This window comes from Cervus elaphus, chromosome 19 (genome assembly GCF_910594005.1).
Source record: "Cervus elaphus chromosome 19, mCerEla1.1, whole genome shotgun sequence".
In the NCBI taxonomy this organism is placed as follows: Eukaryota; Metazoa; Chordata; class Mammalia; order Artiodactyla; family Cervidae; genus Cervus; species Cervus elaphus.
In genome coordinates this window covers 84,780,665-84,804,768 of record NC_057833.1, presented here as the reverse complement: position 1 = coordinate 84,804,768, position 24,104 = coordinate 84,780,665, and the positions used below count along the sequence as shown (strand labels likewise).

Genomic DNA, 24,104 nt, shown 5'->3' with positions numbered 1-24,104 from the left:
TTCTTATACATTCCAGATAAAAACAACTTACTTTGAGTGGTCCTTGTAAATAAGGAAAAAAGTCATTAGCCAGATTCTGTGTGTGCTCAGTCGTGTCCACCTCTTTGCAACCCCATAAACTGTAATCCACCAAACTCCTCTGTTTATGGGATTTCCCAGCAAGAACACTGGAGTGGGTTGCCATTTCCTCCTCCAGAGGATCTTCCTGACCCAGGGATCAAACCCATGTCTCCGGCATCTGTATTGGCAGGCAGATTCTTTACCACTGAGCCCACCTGGGTAAGCCAACCAGGTTGGTAGCTGCATATCAGTTGACAGGGTCTGCAGGTGCCATGAAAGTCACCACTTGATTAAGCTTACAATGATCCATAGTTGTTCTCCAGTTTCCATCTGACTTTGGTGTTGGCCAACCTGCTGAGTTTAGTAGGCATAAGATAGATTTCTCTACCTCTCCCTCTTTGAAGTCTTTGGTTAAATTCTGTAATTCCCCCAGGGATGTTATATTGCTTCTAGTTTATTATCTTGGTAAGGAAAGGAAGTTCCATAAACTTTCTTCAGACATTGCTACCATAATGCCTCTTATTCCATAGATCAGAAAGTTAATGTGGGTTTCTTCCAGTTGCCAGGTATGTCTGTTCCAAGTATATATTCAGGAACCAAGGAAATAACCACAGGGTGAATTCCTGGACCATTTGACCTCATTCTTGGTCAGGCTGGAGTTAACAACTCCATGCATATCACCTGAACCATGTATCATGTATCACCATGATACATGGTGGTTCACTTGTGAACCACAGTGCCAGGAATCAAGGGCTATTCAGAGACAATGTTTATTAATAACTATTTCATTTTTACAGTATATAGTACTGTTAACTAGTGGCTGCAGGACTCTGGGGAAGGTTAAGAGGAGGGTATATGGTGTGACTTAACTTCTTCTGCAAGGTCCTTTGCAAGGGACCTGGTTTCCATTTTATTCAGCCCACCCTGCATCTGTGAGCTAACTCAGATTTGGCAGGTGAGAAGGCTTTAAGTTCATGGTGAGAAGTTAACTTGATGAGAAGGCTTTAACTCTGCACTATGTGTTGGTGACAGACTTTTGGCTACAAGACCTAGCATTTTTCCTGTTATATTAAACGCGGACTGCACACCTATTTTGTTCCTGGGGGCGCTGTAACCATTTCGCTGCTGCCAAGTTCTGATGATAAGTACATCCCTGATGCCCTGAACAGGTAATGTACCCACTTTGTTTTTGGTGCTTAAGTATATCCTCTTGGAACTGTGTTACCTTGGCTCTCATCATCTCCATTGAAGCCTGAAAGCTCTTCTTGATGACCACTTTCCCTGCACTCTTACCAGGCTCACAAAGGAGAGTGATCACAGACCTTTGTAAGGATGGTAGATGTCATTCCTCCCTGAGCTCTCTTACGTAACATAGATGAGGAATGGCAGTATGAAATTCTCACATGATAGTAAGTCCAGTTCAGCTCCCTAAATCATTACATTCTTTCATCCTTCCTTCCATAACAATGCTAAGAAAGCTCTGGCATCTCAACCTTTAAATCCAGCTTTTGGTGCACCAAGTAGAAAATAATGATCACCACTTTCAGCTATATGAAATAGTGTATTAAATCTGTTCTCTCTGCTGAGTGTACCCATGTGAAATAATTTGTCCTGATGTGGCATTATATTTTACCCTCTGTGGTCAAATACTTCAGGAATCCACTCTACACATGGTTCTCTAGTTTCTTCTGGGTATGTAAGCTATTTCCTCTTGGTCATAGTGTGTACCTGTTCCACCTGGATCATGCTGAGTTTTTACTCTAGTTATGAATCTAATGGCCAAAGGAGTTGGCTGTGGCGGGTCTTTAGGAAAATGAGCATAACCCTTCAATAATTTTTCCATGTCAGACTATCAGAAGATTTTTAAGCCAAAGAGGGCTAGTGTTCTTAGACACTGGAAAGCAAGCTGTTTCCACCTGTACAGTTCAGTTCAGTCACTCAGTCGTGTCTGACTCTTTGCGACGCCATGAACCGCAGCACGCCAGGCCTCTCTGTCCATCACCAACTCTTGGAGTCCACCGAAACCTATGTCCATTGAGTCGGTGATGCCATCCAAACATCTCATCCTCTGTCATCGCCTTCTCCTCCTGCCCACAATCTTTCCCAGCATCAGGGTCTTTTCAAAGGAGTCAGCTCTTCACATCAGGTGGCCAAAGTATTGGCGTTTCAGCTTCAGCATCAGTCCTTCATTGAACACCCGGGACTGATCTCCTTTAGGATGGACTGGTTGCATCTCCTTGCAGTCCAAGGGACTTTCAAGTCTTCTCCAACACCACAGTTCAAAAGCATCAATTCTTCTGCGCTCGGGTTTCTTCACAATCCAACTCTCACATCCATACATGACCACTGGAAAAACCATAGCCTTGACTACATGGACCTTTGTTGGCAAAGTAATGTCTCTGCTTTTAATATGCTATCTAAGTTGGTCATAACTTTCCTTCCAAGGAGTGTCTTTTAATTTAATGGCTGCAGTCACCATCTACAGTGATTTTGGAGCCCAGAAACATAAAGTCAGCCACTGTTCCCACTGTTTCCCCATCTGTTTGCCATGAAGTGATGGGACCGGATGCCATGATCTTAGTTTTCTGAATGTTGAGCTTTAAGCCAACTTTTTCAATCTGCTCTTTCACTTTCAGCAAGAGGCTCTTTAGTTCTTCTTCACTTTCTGCCATAAGGGTGGTGTCATCTGCATATATGAGGTTATTGGTATTTCTCACAGCAATTTTGATTCCAGCTTGTGCTTCTTCCAGCCCAGAGTTTCTCATGATGTACTCTGCATACAAGTTAAATAAGCAGGGTGACAATATACAGCCTTTCCGTACTCCTTTTCCTATTAGGAACCAGTCTGTTGTTCCATGTCCATTTCTAACTGTTGCTTCCTGACCTGCATACAGGTTTCTCAAGAGGCAGGTCAGGTGGTGTGGTATTCCCATCTCTTTCAGAATTTTCCACAGTTTATTATGATCCACACAGTCAAAGGCTTGGCATAGTCAGTAAAGCAGAAATAGATTTTTTTTTCTGGAACTCTCTTGCTTTTTTGATGATCCAGCAGATGTTGGCAATTTGATCTCTGGTTCCTCTACGTTTTCTAAAACTAGCCTGAACATCTGCGACTTCACGGCTCACGTATTGCTGAAGCCTGGCTTGCAGAATTTTAAGGATTACTTTACCAGCATGTGAGATGAGTGCAATTGTGCAGTAGTGTGAGCATTCTTTGGGGTTGCCTTTCTTTGGGATTGGAATGAAAACCGACCTTTTCCAGCCCTGTGGCCACTGCTGAGTTTTCCAAATTTGCTGGCATATTGCGTGCAACACTGTCACAGCGTCATCTTTCAGGATTCAAAATAGCTCAACGGGAATTCTATCACCTCCACTAGCATTGTTCGTAGTGATGCTTCCTAAGGCCCACTTGACTTCACATTCCGAGATGTCTGGCTCTAGGTGTGTGATCACACCATCGTGATTATCTGGGTCGTGAAAATCTTCTTTGTGTGGTTCTTCTGTGTATCCTTGCCACGTCTTCTTGATACCTTCTGCTTCTGTTAGGTCCCTACCATTTCTGTCCTTTATTGAGCCCATCTTTGCATGAAACATTTCCTTGGTATCTCTAATTTTCTTGAAGAGATCTCTAATTTTCCCCATTCTATTGTTTTTCTCTATTTCTTTGCATTGATTGCTAAGGAAGGCTTTCTTATGTCTCCTTGCTATTCTTTATAACCCTGCATTCAAATGGGCATATCTTTCCTTTTCTCCTTTGCATTTTGCTTCCCTTCTTTTCACAGCTGTTTGTAACGCCTCCTCAGACAACCATTTTGCTTTTTTGCCTTTCTTTTCCATGGGGATGGTCTTGCTCCCTGTCTCCTGTACAATGTCACGAACCTCCGTCCAGAGTTCATCAGGCCTCTGTCTATCAGATCTAGTCCCTTAAATCTATTTCTCACTTCTACTGAATAGTCATAAGGGATTTGATTTAGGTCATACCTGAATGGTCTAGTGGTTTCCCCCACTTTCTTCAATTTAAGTCTGAATTTAGCAATAAGGAGTTCATGATCTGAGCCACAGTCAGCTCCCATTCTTGTTTTTGCTGACTGTGTAGAACTTCTCCATCTCTGGCTGCAAAGAATATAATCAGTCTGATTTCAGTGTTGACCATCCGGTGATGTCCACATGTAGAGTCTTCTGTTGTGTTGTTGGAAGAGGGTGTTTGCCATGACCAGTGCATTCTCTCAGCAGAACTCTGTTAGCCTTTGCCCTCCTTCAATCTGTACTCTAAGACCAAATTTGCCTGTTATTCCAGGTGTTTCTTGATTTCCTACTTTTGCATTCCAGTCCCCTGTAATGAAAATGACATCTTTTTGGGGTGTTAGTTTTAGAAGGTCTTGTAGGTCTTCATAGAACTGTTCAACTTCAGCTTCTTCAGTGTTACTGGTCGGGGCATAGACTTGGATTACCGTGATATTGAATGGTTTCCCTTGGAAACGAACAGAGATCATTCTGTCGTTTATGAGATTGCATCCAAGCACTGCATTTCAGACTCTCTTGTTGACTATGATGGCTGCTCCATTTTTTCTAAGGAATTCCTGCCCATAGTAGTAGATATAATGGTCATCTGAGTTAAATTCACCCATTCCAGTCCGTCTTAGTTCACTGATTCCTAGAATGTTGATGTTCACTCTTGTCATTTCCTGTTTGACCACTTCCAATTTGCCTTGATTCATGGACCTAACATTCCAGGTTCCTTTGCAATATTGCTCTTTACAGCATCGAACCCTGCTTCCATCACCAGTCCCATTCACAACTGGTTGTTGTTTTTGCTTTGGCTCTATCCCTTCATTCTTTCTGGAGTTATTTCTCCACTCATCTCCTGTAGCATATTGGTCACCTACCAACCTGCGCAGTTCATCTTTCAGTGTCCTATCTTTTTGCCTTTTCATACAGTTCATGGGATTCTCAAGGCAAGAATACTGAAGTGGTTTGCCGTTCTCTTCTCCAGTGGACCACATTCTGTCAGACCTCTCCACCGTGACCTGGCATGGCTTAGTTTCATTGAGTTAGACAAGGCTGTGGTCCATGTGATCAGATTGGCTAGTTGTCTGTGATTTTAGTTTCAGTCTGTCTGCCCTCTGATCCCCTCTCTCCTCTAGCTGTATAGGAGGCTCCTAATTACTAGTGGAGGTTTAGGGAGTAGGGAAGGGGTCAAAATTGTTAGTTTCATTTAAGACCAACTAGATGCTCCATTTGAATTTCAGGATCATATTCTTTCCCTGTTAAGGTTTAAATTTTCAAATGAGAAACTTGAGACTGAATTTAGCTGATTTTTGTAATTCAGCAGTGTACACAATTGAATTTTTAGTTTGACTTTCAGCAGTGTCAGCTCTCTGGTTCTCCCAGTGTGACTTAAGCCGAGAGTTAATGGACTTGAGCTTTTCATTTTCTAAGTGCTCAGTTGTCATCTTTACTACCATAATGAGAGGTATCCTATGCTGTACTAAGTCATTCATTCATGTCAGACTCTTTGTGACCCTAGGGACTGTAAGCTGCCAGGCTCTTGTCTATGGGATTCTCCAGGCAAGAATACTGGAGTGGGCTGCCATGCCCTCCTCCAGGGGATCTTCCCGACCCGGATATTGAACTCAGGTCTATTATGTCTCCTGCATTGGCAGGTGGATTCTTTACCATTATTACCACTTGGGAAACCCAGTGGCAAATATAATAGCCAGTAAAGTTCCAAAGGCATGTGCTTGAGTTGACACTTCATCACGATGAAACACAGCTGAAAGGTTCACTGGTTTCCTAAAACTGCTGTATGCCATATATTACTTGCATCCCAGTTGCTTGGCCAGGATCTCAGCTCTGTGCTTAATCCCCAGGACATCACCACACCAGTCCCCAAATCTCATCTTTACTGGGTTATCATTTGGAACCATTCCCAGGACTATTTCTGTACTTATCTGGAATCAGTTGGGAGTTGGAAACCACAGAGTAATTTGAATTGGTAAAATGTATTATACATAATTACTAAACTATGATAGAACAGGAACTATAAAGATATAAAGATAACACTAAATCTTTTAGGGCTGAAGGAGATTTTTCAAGGAAAGACAGCCTTGGAAGAGAGGGTTCCCTAGGCAGGAGTTCAGACCTTATTGGAGCAAGTGGAGTTAGATACTATTAAATAACAGAGAAGTTCACTGGATTGCCTTAACTAACTGGTTAACAGTTACTGGGCAGCAGAAAACAATACTGAATTATAGCCATGTTAAGCATGGTAGACAGTTGTACATGAAAGATGGGAGCACTGCTGCCAGTTTGAGACCTGAAGCATGCCAGTGTCTTATGTCAGTAGGCCTGCATCACAAGGGTGATCCCTCATCCCAGGCTGGGGTATAAGGTTGCCAAAGGACTGCACACTCTTGTCATGCTGCTGCTGCTGCTGCTAAGTCGCTTCAGTTGTGCCCGACTCGGTGCAACCCCGTAGACGGCAGCCCACCAGGCTCCCCCGTCCCTGGGATTCTCCAGGCAAGATCACTGGGGTGGGTTGCCATTTCCTTCTCCAATGCATGAAAGTGAAAAGTGAAAATGAAGTCGCTCAGTCGTGTCCGACTCTTAGCAACCCCATGGACTGCAGCCTACCAGGCTCCTCCGTCCAGGGGATTTTCCAGACAAGAGTGCTGGAATGGGGTGCCATTGCCTTCTCCGACTCTTGTCATGAGCGTGGGATAAACACCACTGGATTTCCTTTTATATAATTGCTGCTGTTGGACTGTGGCTTAACAGTAGGAATAACTAGCCTGACATCTGAAAAGGAAGAGAGGCCCTTTTCCTCCTGTAGTGTTCTTCCAGAGCTATATGCGAATACAGCTTAAGTAGTGCTTACTCTGAAAGAGAAGTAATAGTGCTTACTGTGAGAGAAGCATCTGCTCATTAGTACAGAGCGGATAACTGAAGGGTAACTTTGGAGTTGAGGCACAGTGCTCCGGGAGTTGATGATGGACAGGGAGGCCTGGCGTGCTGTGATTCATGGGGTCGCAAACAGTCGGACACGACTGAACGACTGAACTGAACTGAACTGAAACTGGTAACTGATGATTTCCTTTAATGTCTGGTGTTGGCAGCTCTTTGCTTTCTTAAGAGAGAGGCAGGCTGGATGCTCTGTGTGTAGAAGTGGAGTTTGTATAGGCTTTCTGATACAAGATTTTATCTCGACTTTACCCTTTTCCTCATGAATTCCATTTTTATATTTTTGTGTTGAGATTTGTTTCCCCATTCACCTTACAGGATTTTAAATTTATTCTTTATAGTGATTATTCTTAAATTGGCCCAATGAATATTTAAATTTGATAGTCTTTTTTTTTTTTAACTTCCAAAAAGTCTTTTTATGCTTTAAATCTTCCATCTGTTTCATATATACATGATTTTCTTTTTTCCTTCTTGATTGCTGAGTCCTTTAGGCATATTATTTTGCTTTGACTTCTTAAGGCTCATTTTAATTTGGGTGGTCAAATCCAATTATTAGGATCCTTCCATTGCCAGAAATTCATGAATAATGGGTGTTGCCATGGCCTCCATTTCCTGTGACTATCACACTAACCAATAGTTCTATTAACTGGATAGTGTTTTCCCAGCTTTAGGAGTAGGAGGCAACTCACTTTATAGTAATAGTCCCCTGTAGTTCCTCTGAGGTCAGGAATATAAAAACTTTACATTAAGAGAACTGATATTTAAAATATCATTTTAACATATTTGTACCATTTTACTTAGCTATCACTATTACAGTACTCAACCTCAGACCTAGTTAGGTTATCATGTTAAACTGAAAAGTATACTTGTTGAAAGTGCTTTCTATTTCAAAGGCTGAATAATACAAAAGAAAAACAGAACAAGATTAGAGTCAAGTAAAAGTATGAAAATGGTTTATTTTTCTGAAAAATGACATTGAAATGATATTACAATATGTGATTCCATACCTAACTCCGGAATGAAATTTGCCGTGTCACATGATGGGTCACAGCATTTATCTTGACTTTAAAAACAAATTTCTCTAAGCAATAATATAGTTGGGTAAAAGGACAATGATAAGGTGATCAGATTGGCCGGAAACTGCAGTTAATACAAAAAATCAACAACAAAGAGCAGCCTTTAGAGAACTCTGAAAAGAATAATATTTTAGCTTATATCTGAGGTTAAAATAACAGTCTAGTTTCACGGAATAATAAAAGTTCTTCTCCATCTACCTATGTCGTATTTATTTTTTTACTTGCATCCAGAGAAAACATGTATATGGTATTAGTAAAAGCAGTGTTGAAAAAATCGTCTAAAATCTTTCTTTTAGGTTTACTTTATGACGCTTAGAGGCAAATCTAAAACTCATTCTAAACTATGATATTGACTGTTCTGTTCCACATTTTTTATTGTTTCCTGTTCTTATCCTTGACGTTTATTCTCTCTTTACTTTTTCTTTCTCAGTTTTAAGCTATCCTTCTAACTACTGTAACTTTATTATACTGCCCTATATTTGTAGAATGATGAAATGTATAGCAGATGTCATGATTTTTGTCACTTCACTGTTATCTGTGATTCAGTTGCTGGCTTATGGTTTTCTCTTTGAGGATCTATAACTTCTCAGAGAATATCATTTTAGTAAAGTCTTACATGTAAACTTTTTGTAATGAATTGAGGACAAGCCTGTCAGTGTCACAGTTTGAATTTTTGCATATCTTTTTCTATGCTACTATAAATGCATGTGTGTGATATCATCTAAGAGTAGAATCATACAGTTCTCTTTTCACTTAACATGTCACAAATAACTTTATATCGTTAGTGCTAACATATTGATATAGCTCATTTGTATAGTTATATTTTATTCTGTATACATATAATGTAATTTTGTGAAATGTTCTTTTATAAATATTTTAGGTTGATATTTTTGCCCCAGTAAGCAGTACTTAAAGTATCCAGGCAAGTGAGTACTTTTTCTATGTAGGAAGAAGAAATATAAATATTTATAGACAAGAGGGCAGATTTTGGCAGACATGACTGGCCACTTACCAAATTTATGTTTTCTTTTTCATAGTGGATAAAGTTCCAGGAGGGTACTGGCCAAAACAGACGTCTTGCTTCCCATTTATCTAGATGTGGCTAGTTTACATGTTCTTGCTAATAGAGTATTAGAAAAAGTGTTATATACTACTTCCAAAGCTGAATTATAAAAATCTGCCATGCTTTTCTATGTTTTTTCTTCCATTAGCTGGCTTTGGACTTCTCATGATCAACCTTGGAAGCCTCTTACAGAGGATGACCTTATAGGACCTTATAAAGTGGTGGTAGAGCCTCTGTCACCTTAGCTCCCAGAATGATTGTGTGACTTGTATTTTACATGTTCTTCTCTGTGAGAGATTTTGGGTGTGTTATTAGAAATGTTTTTTCTTGTAGTCTTGGAGTAATATCTTTCTCTGCTCCTTACCTGAGGGCAACCAACATTTAAATGTAATGTGTGTTTCTTAAGGTGGAAGCTTAAATCATTGGTTTAGAATTTTCTTTTATTATAAAGTATGTGAAGCTATAAATTTCCCTCTAAGCGCCGTTTTACCTGCATTCTACAAATTTTGATATCTTGTACTTTCATTATCATTCAGTTCAAAATATTTCCTAATTATCAAAACATTTGGGATATTTCAGATAACATTTTTGTTGATGATGTCTTAACTTAAATCAATAATATTCTAAGAATTTTTCCTGTATTTTTTTATCCTTAAAAACTCAGAGAGGCTTGCTGTTCGGTCTGTTGGTGAATGTTCAGTGTGTAGCTAAAAGGAGTGTGTATTCTGTAATTGTTGGAGTTGTGATTGTATGTTGATTTGATCATGTTTATTAGTAGTGCTGTTCAAATCTTCTATATGTTTACTATTTTTTGTGTTTGCTTCTTCCCTCCGTTACCAATAGAAGGGTAGTAAAAATCTCACCTATGGTTGTCTATTTGCATATTTTTACTTGTAGTTCACGTTTTGTTTTATGTATTTGGGGACTCATTATTTGGTATATAAAAATTTGTAATCATTTTATCTTCCTGATTATTTACCACTTTATTATTATATGTTTTTTTAAATCTTTGTAATATTCCTTGATTATTTGTCTAATGTAACAATCATAACAGCATTTTATAGTTAAAGTTTGCATGGTATACATTTATTCTCCATTTTACTGTAACCTATATGTGCTGTTATATTCAAAGTATGTCTCTTGTAAATATCATGTGATTGATTTTTATTCAGTCTGGATTGTCTGTTTTTCAGGAGTGCTCTTTATTAGTCTATTTGCTTGGTTTTGTTTTAGTTTTCTTTGTGAAATTTTTATGTTCCTTTTATTTGAAGGTATCTTTTTGCCATATTCACAATTCTAGATAGGCAGTTTTTTCTTTATTTTCTCCACCTTTATTGAGATATACTATATGTGTGTGTTGGGGGGAGGGGAATACTAATTCATCCATGAGAGAGTAAGAAATCCTGCCATTTGCAACAACTTAGATAAACCTTGAGGCCTTTGTACTAGGTGAAGTACATCAGAGAAAGACAAACACTATGTAACACTTATATGTGGAATATTAAGAAAAGAAAAGGTACTGAAGTTAATTCCATATTTTGACTGTTGTGAATGCAGTGAACATAAGACTGCAGATATTTCAACAAAATCTTTATTTTATTTCCTTTATATATACACCCATAAATGGGATTTCTGGATTATTGTTGGTTCTAGTTTTTAATTTTATGATGAACATCTGTACTGTTTTATGTAGTGGCTGTACTAGTTGACATTTGCACTAACAGTGCACACTCTCACCAACACTTGTTATGTGTTATCTTTTTGATGATAGCCATTCCAAACTGGTGTGACATTAATATCTCATTGTGGTTTTAATTTGCATTTTCTTGATGATTAAATGATGTTGAGTGTCTTTTCATGTATTTCTTAGCCATTTCTATGTCTTCTGTGTAAAACTATTCAAATTCCTTGCCAACTTTTAATTGGATTGTTTTCTATTAAAGTTAGTGATTTATTAATTTGACTTAATATAAAAATGCAATTTTACATTGTATAGAAATGCAGCTGTTTTCCGTATGTTGATTTTGTATCCCACAACTTACTTGTTGCATCCTGCAACTTGTTGACTTGTTTTTTCATGAAGTCTTGAAGATTTTCTATATGGAAGGTCATTATCTGCAAAAACATTTTTTTTTTTGCTTCCTTTTCTATTTGGATACCTTTTATGTACCTTTTAAAATGCATTTTCTTTTTCTTGACTGATTGCTCTGGCTAGGAGAGTTGAATAGGAGTGATGATAAGAATGCACTTTTAATCTTTTATTCTATTCATGTGGTGTACCACATTTATTTTTGCATCTTGCACCATCCTTGCATCACTGGAACAATCCTGCTTAGTCAAGATATATGATCCTTTTAATATATTGTTGAGTTTGATTTGCTAATATTCGTACAGGATTTTTGCATCTGTGTTTATCAGGAATATTGGCATTTTCTTGTGGTATTTTTTTGTCTGGCTTTGGTATCAGAGTAATATTGGCCTCATAAAATGTGTTTGGACGACTTCCACCATCTTCCTAGAATGTTTGTTAGAAGTCATCAGTGAAGCCTTCTGGTCCTGGACTTTGTTGCGAGGTTTTTAATTACTGATTCTGTCTCCTTGCTCGTAACTGGTTAATTCAGATTTTCTGTTTCATCATGAGATAGTCTTACTAGGTTGTATGTTTCTAGGAATTACTCATTTTTTTAAATCAGGTTTAATTATTTTTTTAAATATTTGGTCCCACCCTTGCAGCATGTGGAATCTTAGTTCCCTGACCAGGGATTGAACCCACACCCCCTTTGTTGGAGGGCAGAACCTTAACCACTGTACCTCTGGGGAAGTCCTGAAATTTAGTAATTTTTTCCCCCAGGTTCTCTAATTTGTTGGCCTATGATTGTTCACAGTAGTCCTTCATCATCCTTGCATTTTTGTGGAATCAACTGTAATACCTCTTTTATTTCTGAGTTTGTTATTTCAGTCTTTTTTCCTTGGTGAGTCTAAATAAAGGTTTTGTCACTTTTGTTTAGTTTTTCAGAGAACCAGTTCTTAATTTCTTCTTGAATCTTTATTATTATATTTCCATCTCTCCACTAATTTTGAACTTAGTTCCTTCAAGTTTCTTGAAGTATAAACTTAGGTTGTTAATTTGAGAGTTTTCTTGTCTCTTGAGATGGGTGTTTATCACAATGAACTTTCTTCTTAGAACTCCTTTTGCTGTATCCCATAAATTTTGGTATATTATATTTCCATTTTCATTTTTCCCAAGAGAAGGAGAAAGCAATAGAGAGGAACTACAAAAGCAGCCTGAAAGCAATTAATAAGGTGGCAGTCACACATACATATCAATAATTACTTTAAATGTGAATGCAGTAAGGTCTGTAATCAAAAGATACAGTAATAGAAAACAAATTTCTATTTATTTATACCAATAAATGTATATCTCTTTAATATATTCTGTATTGAATTCTTCAGTATAGTCATTGTATTCTTCAGTTTCAAAATTTGTTTGGTTCTTTTGTTTTTTGTTTCTTTGTAGAACTCATTTTGTTCTTGTATTTTTTTTTCCTGATACATTAGTTTTTTATTTGTGTTCTCTTATAGCTCTCTGACCGTCTGCAGAGTAATTATTTTGAATCTCCTTGTCAGGCAAAGATCTCCTGGATCGGCCAGTTATTGTAGGCTTACTATGTTCTTTGGTAGAGATATATTTCCCTAATTCTTCGTAATCCCAGTTGCTTTGTTTTCATGTCTGTTGATTTGAAGAAGCAGTTAACCTCTTCCAGAATTTATAGACTGGATTTGATAAGGATCAGCCTTTCGCCTGTGAGTGAGAGAACGCTGGAACATGCTGTGACCCTGGGTCTAGTGATGGAGGGTGACAGTGTGGGGGGCATGTGGTAGTTTGGATCCCTCTGGTCATGATGTGTATTTAGTTCAGGCCCTTGGGCTACACACCACTGACAACTGTGTGGTTCTTGCTCAGCTCTGAGAGGAACCTTGTAGTAGTTCTAAGCAGTGCCTTCACTAGGGATTTATCAGCTAGGGACCAAGGCTGGCTATTGTAGAGGCCAGTTGCAGGCATACATACAGTGATGAGGACCATTGCACACAACAAGGATTGGTGCTAACTATGGTCTCATTGGCTAAACTGGAGTCCCTGGCCATCAGTGTCATCTCCTGTGGTTGCACACACTCTGCCCACATGTGCACAGTGCTTTGAAGACTGGCAGAGGTGATTGGGCGGGGTTGTGCAGTGCACAGCTTGGAGTGGCTAAGTATAGGTGGACATGTTGGTACTGGCCCTTGACAGGAGGCAGTGCCTTATCTGGGCCCACAAGAAGTTATGGGGTGCCTTCGTTGTAGGTGCTCTCATGGTGGCTGCATATCCCTCCCATCCCTTCTGTGCCTGCTCACCGCAGTGGAAGCCAGTGATGGATGTCAGTCTGGTAGTGCAGAGTTGGAGAGACAATCCCTGAGCATGAACAGAGTGGTCTGGTTCAGTGTGGGGAGGTGGTGTTAGGCTAGTATTTTGCATTTGTGCAGCTGCAGCAGCCCCAGTGGGCTGCAAGTGTGGCTGTCTGGCTCCTTGGTGGGTAGAGATTCAGGGGGCTGGCATCTTAAACTCTCACAGCTGTAGAGAGCTATAACATATTATAATCTTTCCTCCCCTCCCCCATTGTGTGTGTGTTTATTTCTTTATTTTATATATTTATAAAATACAAAATATCCTTATTTATAAAATAGCCACTGTAGTGATACAGTGTAGGTTCGGTATTGGTGGGAAAAGGGTACAGAGGGGGACTCAGGAGGTTGGCATCAATGAACACAAACACAAATACCTGTGGGGGAAAAGCTGGCAAGATCTGTAGGGGTCTACAGTGACTATGCTGGCCTTTGGCTTTCTCATTGGTGAAATTTGCTGAGTTTGTCTGAAGAGCCATTCCCTCTGAACTGTGATCCCGCTGGCTGCTTTTCTGTTAATAATATTACTTCTGCTTTTTATTCCTTGTTCATAGCTGGGTCAATAACATCTCAGGTTGCTGGACTTGGTGGGATGAAACCAAAGCAGAACCTCTGTACAATGCACTGTGAAGCTGGGGAAGCTGGTCAGTCACCCTGCACTCCTTTTCTTGGCAAGAAGAGTTCTTTTTAGCTGTGAAAAATTTCTTCTTAGCACTGAAGGGTGCCAGTTTGGGGGATGGGATGATGCAGGCAAAATGAAGTTAACCTTCCTTTTCTTCTAATGTGAATGCTTTCAGTTTTGTTGTTCTTAAAACTTCATAAGTAGACTATAGAGATCTCCTGGATGTTTTTTTGTTCTTAGATAGCTGTTCAGTCATTGGTTTTTTTGTTTGTTTTTTTAAAAAGATTTAGTTATCTATATATGGCTGCACTAGGTCTTCCTTGCTGCTTGAGGACTTTCTCTAGGTGCAGCAAGCAGGGGCTGCTTTCCAATGGGGTGTGTGTGCTTCTCATCGCGGTAGCTTTTCTTGTTGTAGAGCATGGGCTCTGTAATCTCAGCATATGGGTTTAGTTGCTCCACAGCATATGGAATCTTTTTTCCTCAGCCTGGGATGGAATCCATGTCCCCTGCTTTGGCAGGAGAATTCTTAACCACTAGACCACCAGGGAAGCTCCAGACATTGATTTTTATGGGATGATGGAGAAGCTGGGTTTTATCCCAACCAACAGGCAATTTTTCTTTCTCTCTTTAAATATATCATTCCATTATTCACTGGCTTCTATGAGAAGTGTGCCATATATCTTATTCTTTTATCTCATGTATGTAGGGTTTTTCCTCTTTATTAAATGTTCCCAGCTATTTCGTTTTGATGTACCTTGTGAAGTTTTTTATTTTATCCTCCTTTTCACCTATCAGCCAAGGCCCTGTAAATTATGACAAGTTGTATCATCCACGTGCTTGTGTCCATACTTGGTAATGTCTCTAACAGTTTTCAGTCTGTCAGTCTAAGAAATTAGGCTTATCTTTTTGGAGTTAATTGTTCAGATTCTTTGGTCCCTACACTCTTAAAACTTTTAAAATATATAACTTTGTTTCCTCCCAGATGAATAATCAGTTATATCAGTATCATTTATTAAATGAACCACTCTTTTCCATCTAAAATTGAAATATCTCCTCTATTATAGCTTAAGTTTTAAATATACCTATATCTATTTCTGTGCTCTATTGTCTTATATTACTTTTCTAGTCCTATGTTGCTTTCAATCTACATTGTTTTCAGTGTTCTTGTATTTTTTTAATATTCTAGTGCAAGTCCCTCCTCACTAGTGTTACTTATTCAGAATGTTTTGGACTCTTCATATATAACTGGTGGGATCATAAATTTATATTTGTATTATACATTGGGAGCTAAAGAAATTTATTCACAGCATTGAGTGCATTCACAATGCCAGGTCCCATGTAGAAGTGGGACTGTTCTTTCTGCCATACTTTGTTACCTGGGTCACAAAGCTTTTCTGCTTTACTCCTGAGCTCAAAGTCACTGTTGACCTGCTTTATCCATTCTTAGGCCTCACCACCATGCTTAGCCAACAGACCCAGACACAATATGCAACAGAGCTGAACCTTGAATAGGTACTAAGGGCTGTTCATTCTTACTTGTTTTCTTTTTACCCTCTATTACCATCCAAGAAAAAGAAATGCAACAAGGCAAAATGGTTGTCTGAGGAGGCCTTAAAATGAGCTGAGAAAACAAGACCTAAGTGAAAGGCAAAGGAGAAAGGGAAAGATATACCTAACTGAATGCAGAGTTCCAGAGAATAGCAAGGAGAGATAAGAAAGCCTTCTTAAGTGAATGATGCAAAGAAATAGAGAAAAACATTAGAATGAGAAAGACTAGAGATCTCTTAAAAAAAAAAATTAGAGATACCAAGAGAACATTTCATATAAAAATGGGCACAATAAAGGACAGGAGCAGTATGGACCTAACAGAAGCAGAAGATGTTAAGAAGAGGTGGCAAGAATACACAGAAGAACTGTACAAAAAAGACTTCAATGACCCAGATAATCACAATGGTGTGATCACTCACCTAGACCAGACATTCTGGAGTGTGAAGTCATGTGGGCCTTAGGAGGAATTAGTACAAATAAAACTAGTAGAGGTGATGAAATTCTACCTGAACCATTTCAAATCCTAAAAGGTGATGTTGGCAAAGTGCTGCACTCAATATGCCATGAAATTAGGAAAACTCAGCAGTGGCCATAGGACTAAAAGAGGTCAGTTTTCATTCCAATCATAAAGAGGGCAATGCCAAAGAATGTTCAAACTACCACACAGTTATGCTCATTTCAAATGCTAACAAGGTAATACTCAGAATCAACGTGAACCGATAACTTCCAGATGTACAAACTGGATTTAGAAAAGGCAGAGAAATCAGAGATCAAATTTCCAACATTCGTTGGATCATAGAAAAAGCAAGAGAACTCCAGAAAAACATCTACTTCTGCTTCCTTGATTATGCTAAAGCCTTTGACTGTGTGAGTCACAACAAAGTGTGGAAAATTCTTAAAGAGATGAGAATACCAGACCACCTTACCTGTCTCCTGAGAAACCTGTATGCAGGTTGAGAAACAGCCATTAGATCTGGACATGAAACAATGGACTGGTTTAAAATAGGAAAAGGAGTACTTCAAGGCTATCTGTTGTCAACCTGTTTATTTAACTTATATGCAGAATACATCATGCAAAATGCTGTCTGGCTGAAGCACAAGCTGTAATCAAGATTGCTGGGAAAAATATCAATAACCTCAGATATGCAGATGACACCACCCTAATGGCAGAAAGCGAAGAGGAACTAAACAGGCTCTTGATGAAGGTTAAAGAGGAGAGTGAAAAAGGTGGCTTAAAACTCAACTTTGAAAAAACTAACATAGCATCCGGTTTCATCACTTCGTGGCAAATAGATGGGGAAAAAATGGAAACAGATTTTGTTTGTCTTAGTCTCTAAAATCACTGTGGATGGTGACTGCAGGCCATGAAATTAAAAGAGGTTTGTTCCTTGGAAGCAAAGCAGTGACCAACCTAGACAGCATATTAACAAGCAGAGACGTCACTTTTCCAGCAAAGGTACGTCTGGTCAAAGCTATGGTTTTTCTGGTAGTCATGTACGAGTGAACTTTTGTACTGTGATATTGGAGAGGACTCTTGAGAGTCTCTTGGACTGCAAGGAGATCAAACCAGTCAGTCCTAAAGGAAATCAACCCTGAATATTCATAGGAAGGACTGATGGTAAAGCTGCAGCTCTAATTCTTTGGCTACTTGATGCAAAGTGCTGCCTCATTAGAAAAGACCCTGGTGCTAGGAAAGATTGAAGGCAGATCAGAGGCCAGAAAATTTATATTATTGTAATATAAATGAACTCTGAAGAGCCAGGGCAAAGTAGCTGCAGCCTTACTACCTTTTCATGTGATAGGAGATGTGAAATTAGCCTGAAGCATCAAAGAGATGGTCCCTGGATCTGAACAGGAAAAAAATGGCCCCTGGATATCATGAAGCCTCTTCACTTCCAGTGGTGGGATGATAAACAAATACATAAGAACTTCAGCTGTAGTCCTAAATCTTCATCAATAAATCACTATATCTCCCATGGCGGGGGGGGAAGGATTGAAGGCAGAGGAGAAGGGGACCACAGAGGACAAGGTGGTTGGATGGCATCATGGACAACTCAATGGACGTGAGTTTGAGCAAGCTCCAGGAGACCGTGAAGGACAGGGAAGCCTGGCGTGCTGCAGTCCATGGGGTCACAAAGAGTTGGACATGACTGAGCGACTGAACAGAAATAAATGTATGAGTGTGAGAGTTGAACCACAATGAAGGCTGAGCACAGAAGAATTGATGCTTTTGAATTGTGGTGTTGGAGAAGACTGTTGAGAGTCCCTTGAACAGCAAGGAGATCAAACCAGTCAATCCTAAAGAAAATCAGCCCTGAATATTCATTGGAAAGACTGATGCTGAAGCTGAAGTTCAAATACTTTGGCCACCTGGTGGGAAGAGCCGACACACTGCTAAATACCCTGATGCTGGGAAAGATTGAAGGCAGGAGGAGAAGGGGACAAAAGAGGATGAGATGGTTGGATGGCATCATCAACTCAGTGGACATGAATAAGCTCTTGGAGATAGTGAAGAACAGGGAAGCCTGGTGTGCTGCATTCCGTGGGGTTGCAAAGATTCAGACACAACTGAGCAACTACCACCACCCTTGTATTTTCTTCATACTTTAAAAACACAATCTACCAGATGGTAATGTGTTGAGAGAGAGTTGTTATATACACCAACTTTTAATAAAGTGTCTTCCCCTTAAACATATAAGGAAATATGATTGCTCCTCAGATCACTAAAGAAGAGAAATGTTCAATCAGAATGGGTTAACATAAAAGGGCTAATGAGATCTAGAATTGGTGATATGTGGAGCACTGAATATCAATATCGTATGTTGCTGGAGGAAGTATAATTTAATATACCTGTTTTGGAAAATAGTATGATATTGTGTACTAAACCTCAATATATATGTACTATTTGTTAATAAGTCTGCTACTAGGTATGCATGCAGCAGAAAAAATGTTTATGTGAGAAGATGTGTATAGTTGTGTTCATAATAATTTTATTTGCAATAGCCCTAAGATGGAAACAACTCTTATGTACATCAATAGTAAATTGGGTTATAAGATAAAGTATGTTAAGTCAGTGAAACACTGTCCAGCAGTACAAACAAGGAATTTCTAATAACATAGTAACATGACTGAATCTCACTGATAAAACATTGAAAGAAATCAAACACAAAACATAATAGTATTTACATGAATTTCAAAAGCATATCTATTGTTAAGGGATAATAGTTACGTTATTTGCTTGCCGAATGGTTACTAACTGGAAGGGAACATGAGGCAACCTGTTTTAGTTCTGGAAGTGTTTTTTATATTTGCATTTTGGTTATGGTTATACAGGTGCATGTATATGTAAACCTTCATCAAGGAATACCTTAAGATTTCTGCATTAATTATACATAGTTGTAGCTAAGTACAGAAATAAAAGTTTATTTAAAACTTTTAAAAAAGTAATTTTTATCTATTTCTTGTGCTTCTCCTTCACCCCCGGCAGAACTCTCAATAATTATGCCTGGTAGTATGCTAAGTAGAATTACATTAAATTTATCTAACAATTTGGAAAGATTTTCTTGATGCAGCATGAAGCCTTTTTAACATGGAACTTAAAATTTAAGTCATTTTCTGTAACCTAAAAGGTGTTTTTATAATATTTTTCATTAAAATTTATATAGTCCTTCAATTTGTTTTTGGGTGATTTTAGTTGTGAGCAGCCTTCTCAATCCATTTATATTTCATAATATTGCTAATGTTCAAATTTGATTTTGTACTTTTACCTTTTGTCAGTTGTCAAATTTTTTATGCATTAGCAGAGACTCAGTAGAAAAGGAGAATTGTCCTTATTGATATTTTACTAATTTTTGCATAAACTAAAATCTTTAAAATATGTGTTAAATGTTTAGGGATGCATCCTTGCCTCATTCTTCTTAGAGCTGAAAAGTGTCAAGGTTTCCACAGGAAATATGTTTTGGCCTTTGTTTTTATGTTGTTTACCAACATTATCACATCATCCCAGTTTTCTAGACATGTTTTTATTAAGCATGGCTCCAGGATTTTTATCAGATACCTTTTGAGATCTGGTATTATAATTATTTATTTTTCTTTGCATTGTTGATTAATTGAATTGAGTTCCTAATATTGAATCATCCTTGTATTTCTGGGAAAAAATGCATTTTATTATATATGGTCTTAATTTTATATTATATATATAATTTTATATATGTGATTTAATTAAATAGTTTTCTTGTTTAAATAGCTACACATAGAAAACCAGTAATTTATTGAAAATTCATTTGCTGTAATATCAATTAAAATTTTTTTCTTTCTTCTTTTTTTTTCCCCCCACAGTCTGTGGTCGATGACTGGATTGAATCATATAAGCAAGACAGGGACATTGCACTTCTGGACTTAATCAACTTTTTTATCCAGTGTTCAGGATGTCGAGGTACAGAATGTTGAAATATATGATGTACACTGAGACTGTCAGTCCAGCAGTTTCAAATTTACTTTACCTTGTGTTAATCATTCTATAATTCATTCTGGAATTAATTGCTAGTCTCTTGTGGTAAAATTATTTTATTTAAAAATATTTCTCTTTATCCTAGTTCAATTTTGCTCATAACAGATTTCTGAAATTTTAATGTTTTGAAGGAAATCTGAAATTAAGGAGTTGTGAATTGACCTTTTAGATCACAAGATTTTATAATTAATATTTACTGATATTATTTGTATCTGTGCTCTATATTGTGAACTGTGCCAGTTGCTAACATTCATTACTTTGGATCCTCATCTTGTAGATGAAGTGCTTGAAGCTTAAATGTTTGAAGGTAACATAAATATGAAAATCAGGTTTAAGTTTACAATCATTTGGAATCCATAGACAATTTGTTAAAAAGTGAAGTTATTCTTATCATATTAGTAGGTAACTGATACAGACCTTTTTTCTCTGGAATAAATATTAACAGGTTAAATTGTACTGTATGGGATAAATCAGTTGGTTAACACCATTCTTTGCTTATCAATGCAGAAAGGTGATCTTCCATTGAGGTCACTGATCAAATTGATTTCTTGAAGGCTTTCTTATTTCTGAATAAGTTATCACTCACCATATTAACATAAGAATTTTATCAAATATTTACAAAGTACCTAGGTTATTGTTCCAAAGTGTGTATATATATATATTATATATATAATATATATATATATACTATCAAGACAGTCTCTGCCCCAGTAACTATTAGAATATGTTTAATTTTTATTTTTTTAAATAATTTCTGCTTTAATTTTTTTTAATGTACTTTCTACTTTGAGTTTATTTGCTATTTATTTATTTGGCCATGCCATGCAGCGTGTGACATCTTAATTCTCCAGTTGGGAATCCAGTCTGTAGCCTACTGCAGTGGAAGTGTGAAATCTTGATCACTGGACCACCAAGAAAGTCCCTGTTGAGTTTTTAAAGAAGGATGTTTTGCAAAGAAAAGGAGGGAAATATAGCAGTAATTCACTGAACTGCTTATTACCAGGAGATTAATAAAATTGGATACAATTTAATGACTGTTTCAGCTTGGCAGTGTATGTGCCATACTGTGTGCTTTACATGTATTAGCTCGTTTGATATTAGTTTGACACTTCTATCAGTCAGATATGATTTTTATTCTGTCATTCAAGAAACTAAGGATTCAGGGCTTAGGTTAGTTTTTGGACATCATCCAGTTTTAAAGTGCCGAATTCCCGATTTAGATTCAGGCTTGTCGCTATCTGGAGTCTCCATGTCTAACCACAAGGTGTAATGTAGGAATAACAAGGAGGAGCTTCTGGTTCAACCTAGGCTGTGTGTTTCTGTGTATGTGTGAATATGGGGATATTTGTAAGAAAGTGCATCTGAAAGGAACAAACTTGATACTGGAACTGAGGTGTTGAGTAAGAGTAAATTAAGGTGGAAGAGAAAGGTCCAAGTTGACAGTTGGTGTAAAAATTCCAGAAAAAGAGAAAGTACAGCACACTCTAGTGCATAAAGAGAGTTTGTGGCAGCAACCTGGAGCATAGAGTTAGGTGAGGATTGGCAAGAGATTAGTTTATTTGAAGGAAAGTGAGTTTGTTAATTTTACAGTCTTAAACTGGAAAGGCAAGTACTGAGTGAAGTGCTTTATATATGTGGTCTTGTCTAATCTATGTAAGTGTCCCGTTAGAATGAGTTTAGATTTTAAAACAAATGGTAGTCTTAAAATTTTTTGCTTTTGTAAATTGTTCATATAGTTCAAAAAAAAAAAAAAGCAACAAGAGAAATGTAAATCAAAAAACCTTTACTACTTCTTGCCTTCCCATCTATCTCCACAGAGTTACTTCTTCTTAACTCCTTTATTGTATATCCATCTGTCTGTCTGTATGAGTAGGAAATGTATGCTCTTTTCTTCCTCACCCCTTTCACACAAAAGATACTGGTGTATAGAGAACTTTCTTGGTTTCCTGCCTTCCCTTCCCTCTTTATTTCCTTTCCTCCATTCCCTTACATTTCTCCCCTTCCTCCCTTTCCCTTCCTTTTCTTCCCTTTCTTCCCTCCTCTCCATTTCCTCCCTTCCCTCTCCCTCTTTTCCAGCATCAAAGCATTCCTTTTTATGTATGTACAACAATTTATTTAACTAGTTGTCTGTTAACAGTGCATTAACTACTATCTGTTGTCTTTTGCTCTTACAATGAGTAATTTCATGTGTACCTCATTTGTTCTTTGTGGCAGAATAAATGTCTGTAGGTTATTATATTTTTAATTACATTAGATATTTCCAAATTTCCTGTTACAGAAATTATGTCCATTTTACTCCTATCAGTAATATATGAAAATACCTATTTCTATTTGGTCTTTTCAAGAAAGTGTTTTTATCAAATTTTTTTTATTGGTCTTATGAATGATTTAAAAATACATTATATGATGTTTTTTTTAATTGAGGTGAAATACACTTAAACAGTTAACCATTTTAAAGTGGGTGGTTTAGTAGTTTTTAGCACATTAATAGTGTTGTATAACCACCTCTTTCTGGTATCAAAACTTTTGTTACCACCCCAGAAGAATACTTATCATTAACTAGTCACTCCACATTAGCCTCTTCCCTGCAGTCCTTGGCTACCTCTAATCTGCTTTCTGCTCCTATGTTCTAGTCATTTTATGTAAAAGGAGATTGTAACAGTATGTGATCTTTTGTGTCTGATCTCTTTAATTTAGCATATCTTTGTGATTTCTCTGAGGAGTAGCATATATCGATAAAATTCATTTCATTGTATGTATATATTACAATATGTTTATCCATTCATCCATTGATGAATGGACTTGTACTTTTTGGTTGTTGTGAATATTGCTACTATGAATATTTATGGCCAGGTATCTATTTGAGTACTTATTTTTTAATTCTTTGGTGTAAATACCTAGGAGTGAAATTGCTGGATCATATGGTAATTCTATTTTAAGTTTTTGAGGAACTGCCAAACTGTTTTCACAGCAGCTGCACCATTTTAAATTCTATAAATATATGAAGACTCTTATTTCTCTACATCCTCTAAAACACTTTCACTTTCCAGTTTTAAAATTTTAATGTCCTAGGGGGTATGAAATGGTGTTTTTTTTTAATGGTTTTTATTTGCATTTTCTTTATTACCAGTGATTTGGGCAACTTTTTGTGTTTTTGGGCAATTTGTATGTCTTTTTGAAGTAATGTGTATTTGAGTCCTGTGCGTATTTTGAAATTAGATGGGTTTTATTTTTGCTGTGAGTTATTGTATTAGAGTTCTTTGTATATTCTTGATATTAAATCTTACCAGATACATAATACAGAATTGTTTATAACTTGCAACTACTCCCACACTGTAGGTTGTGTTTTCCCTTTATTAAAGATGTCCTTGGATGGACAAAAGTTTTAAGTCTTTGTGAAGTCCAACTTTTTTTTCATTTCTTTTTCTCATGCTTATGGTATCAAATCTATGAATCCATTGCCAATTCTAAGAGCATGAAGATTTACCTCCATATTTTCTTCTAATAGTTTTATAGTTTTAGATCTTATATGTAGGTCATTGATCCATGGTTAAGTTCTGTATTTGGATGATTTTAATTTGTATTTCTCTTACATGTGTGACTTGAGAGCCATTTTTATTTATTTTTTTTCAGTTTTCTGTTCTTACCCCTTGCTACTTTTCCTTTCAGCTATCTTCATAGTTCCTGATAAGGCATTTGACAAAATAGATTTTAAAACATTTTAGTATATCAGACTGAGGTGCATCTTTTCTTAACATGTTTAAAAGAGAATGCTCACTGTCTCTCATATTAGTGCAGTATAATAAAAATCTAAAATAGATT

At 37.4% G+C, this 24,104-nt stretch overlaps 1 protein-coding gene across 1 annotated transcript in view; it reads left to right on the top strand.

Moving 5' to 3' along the window:
* STAG1 (stromal antigen 1) overlaps positions 1-24,104 on the top strand; it is a 499,198-nt gene that overhangs the window by 197,634 nt on the left and 277,460 nt on the right. The window contains exon 5 of the mRNA XM_043874053.1: positions 20,111-20,207. Coding sequence (XP_043729988.1) covers positions 20,111-20,207 — 97 coding nt within the window. The remainder of the gene's footprint in view (positions 1-20,110; positions 20,208-24,104) is intronic.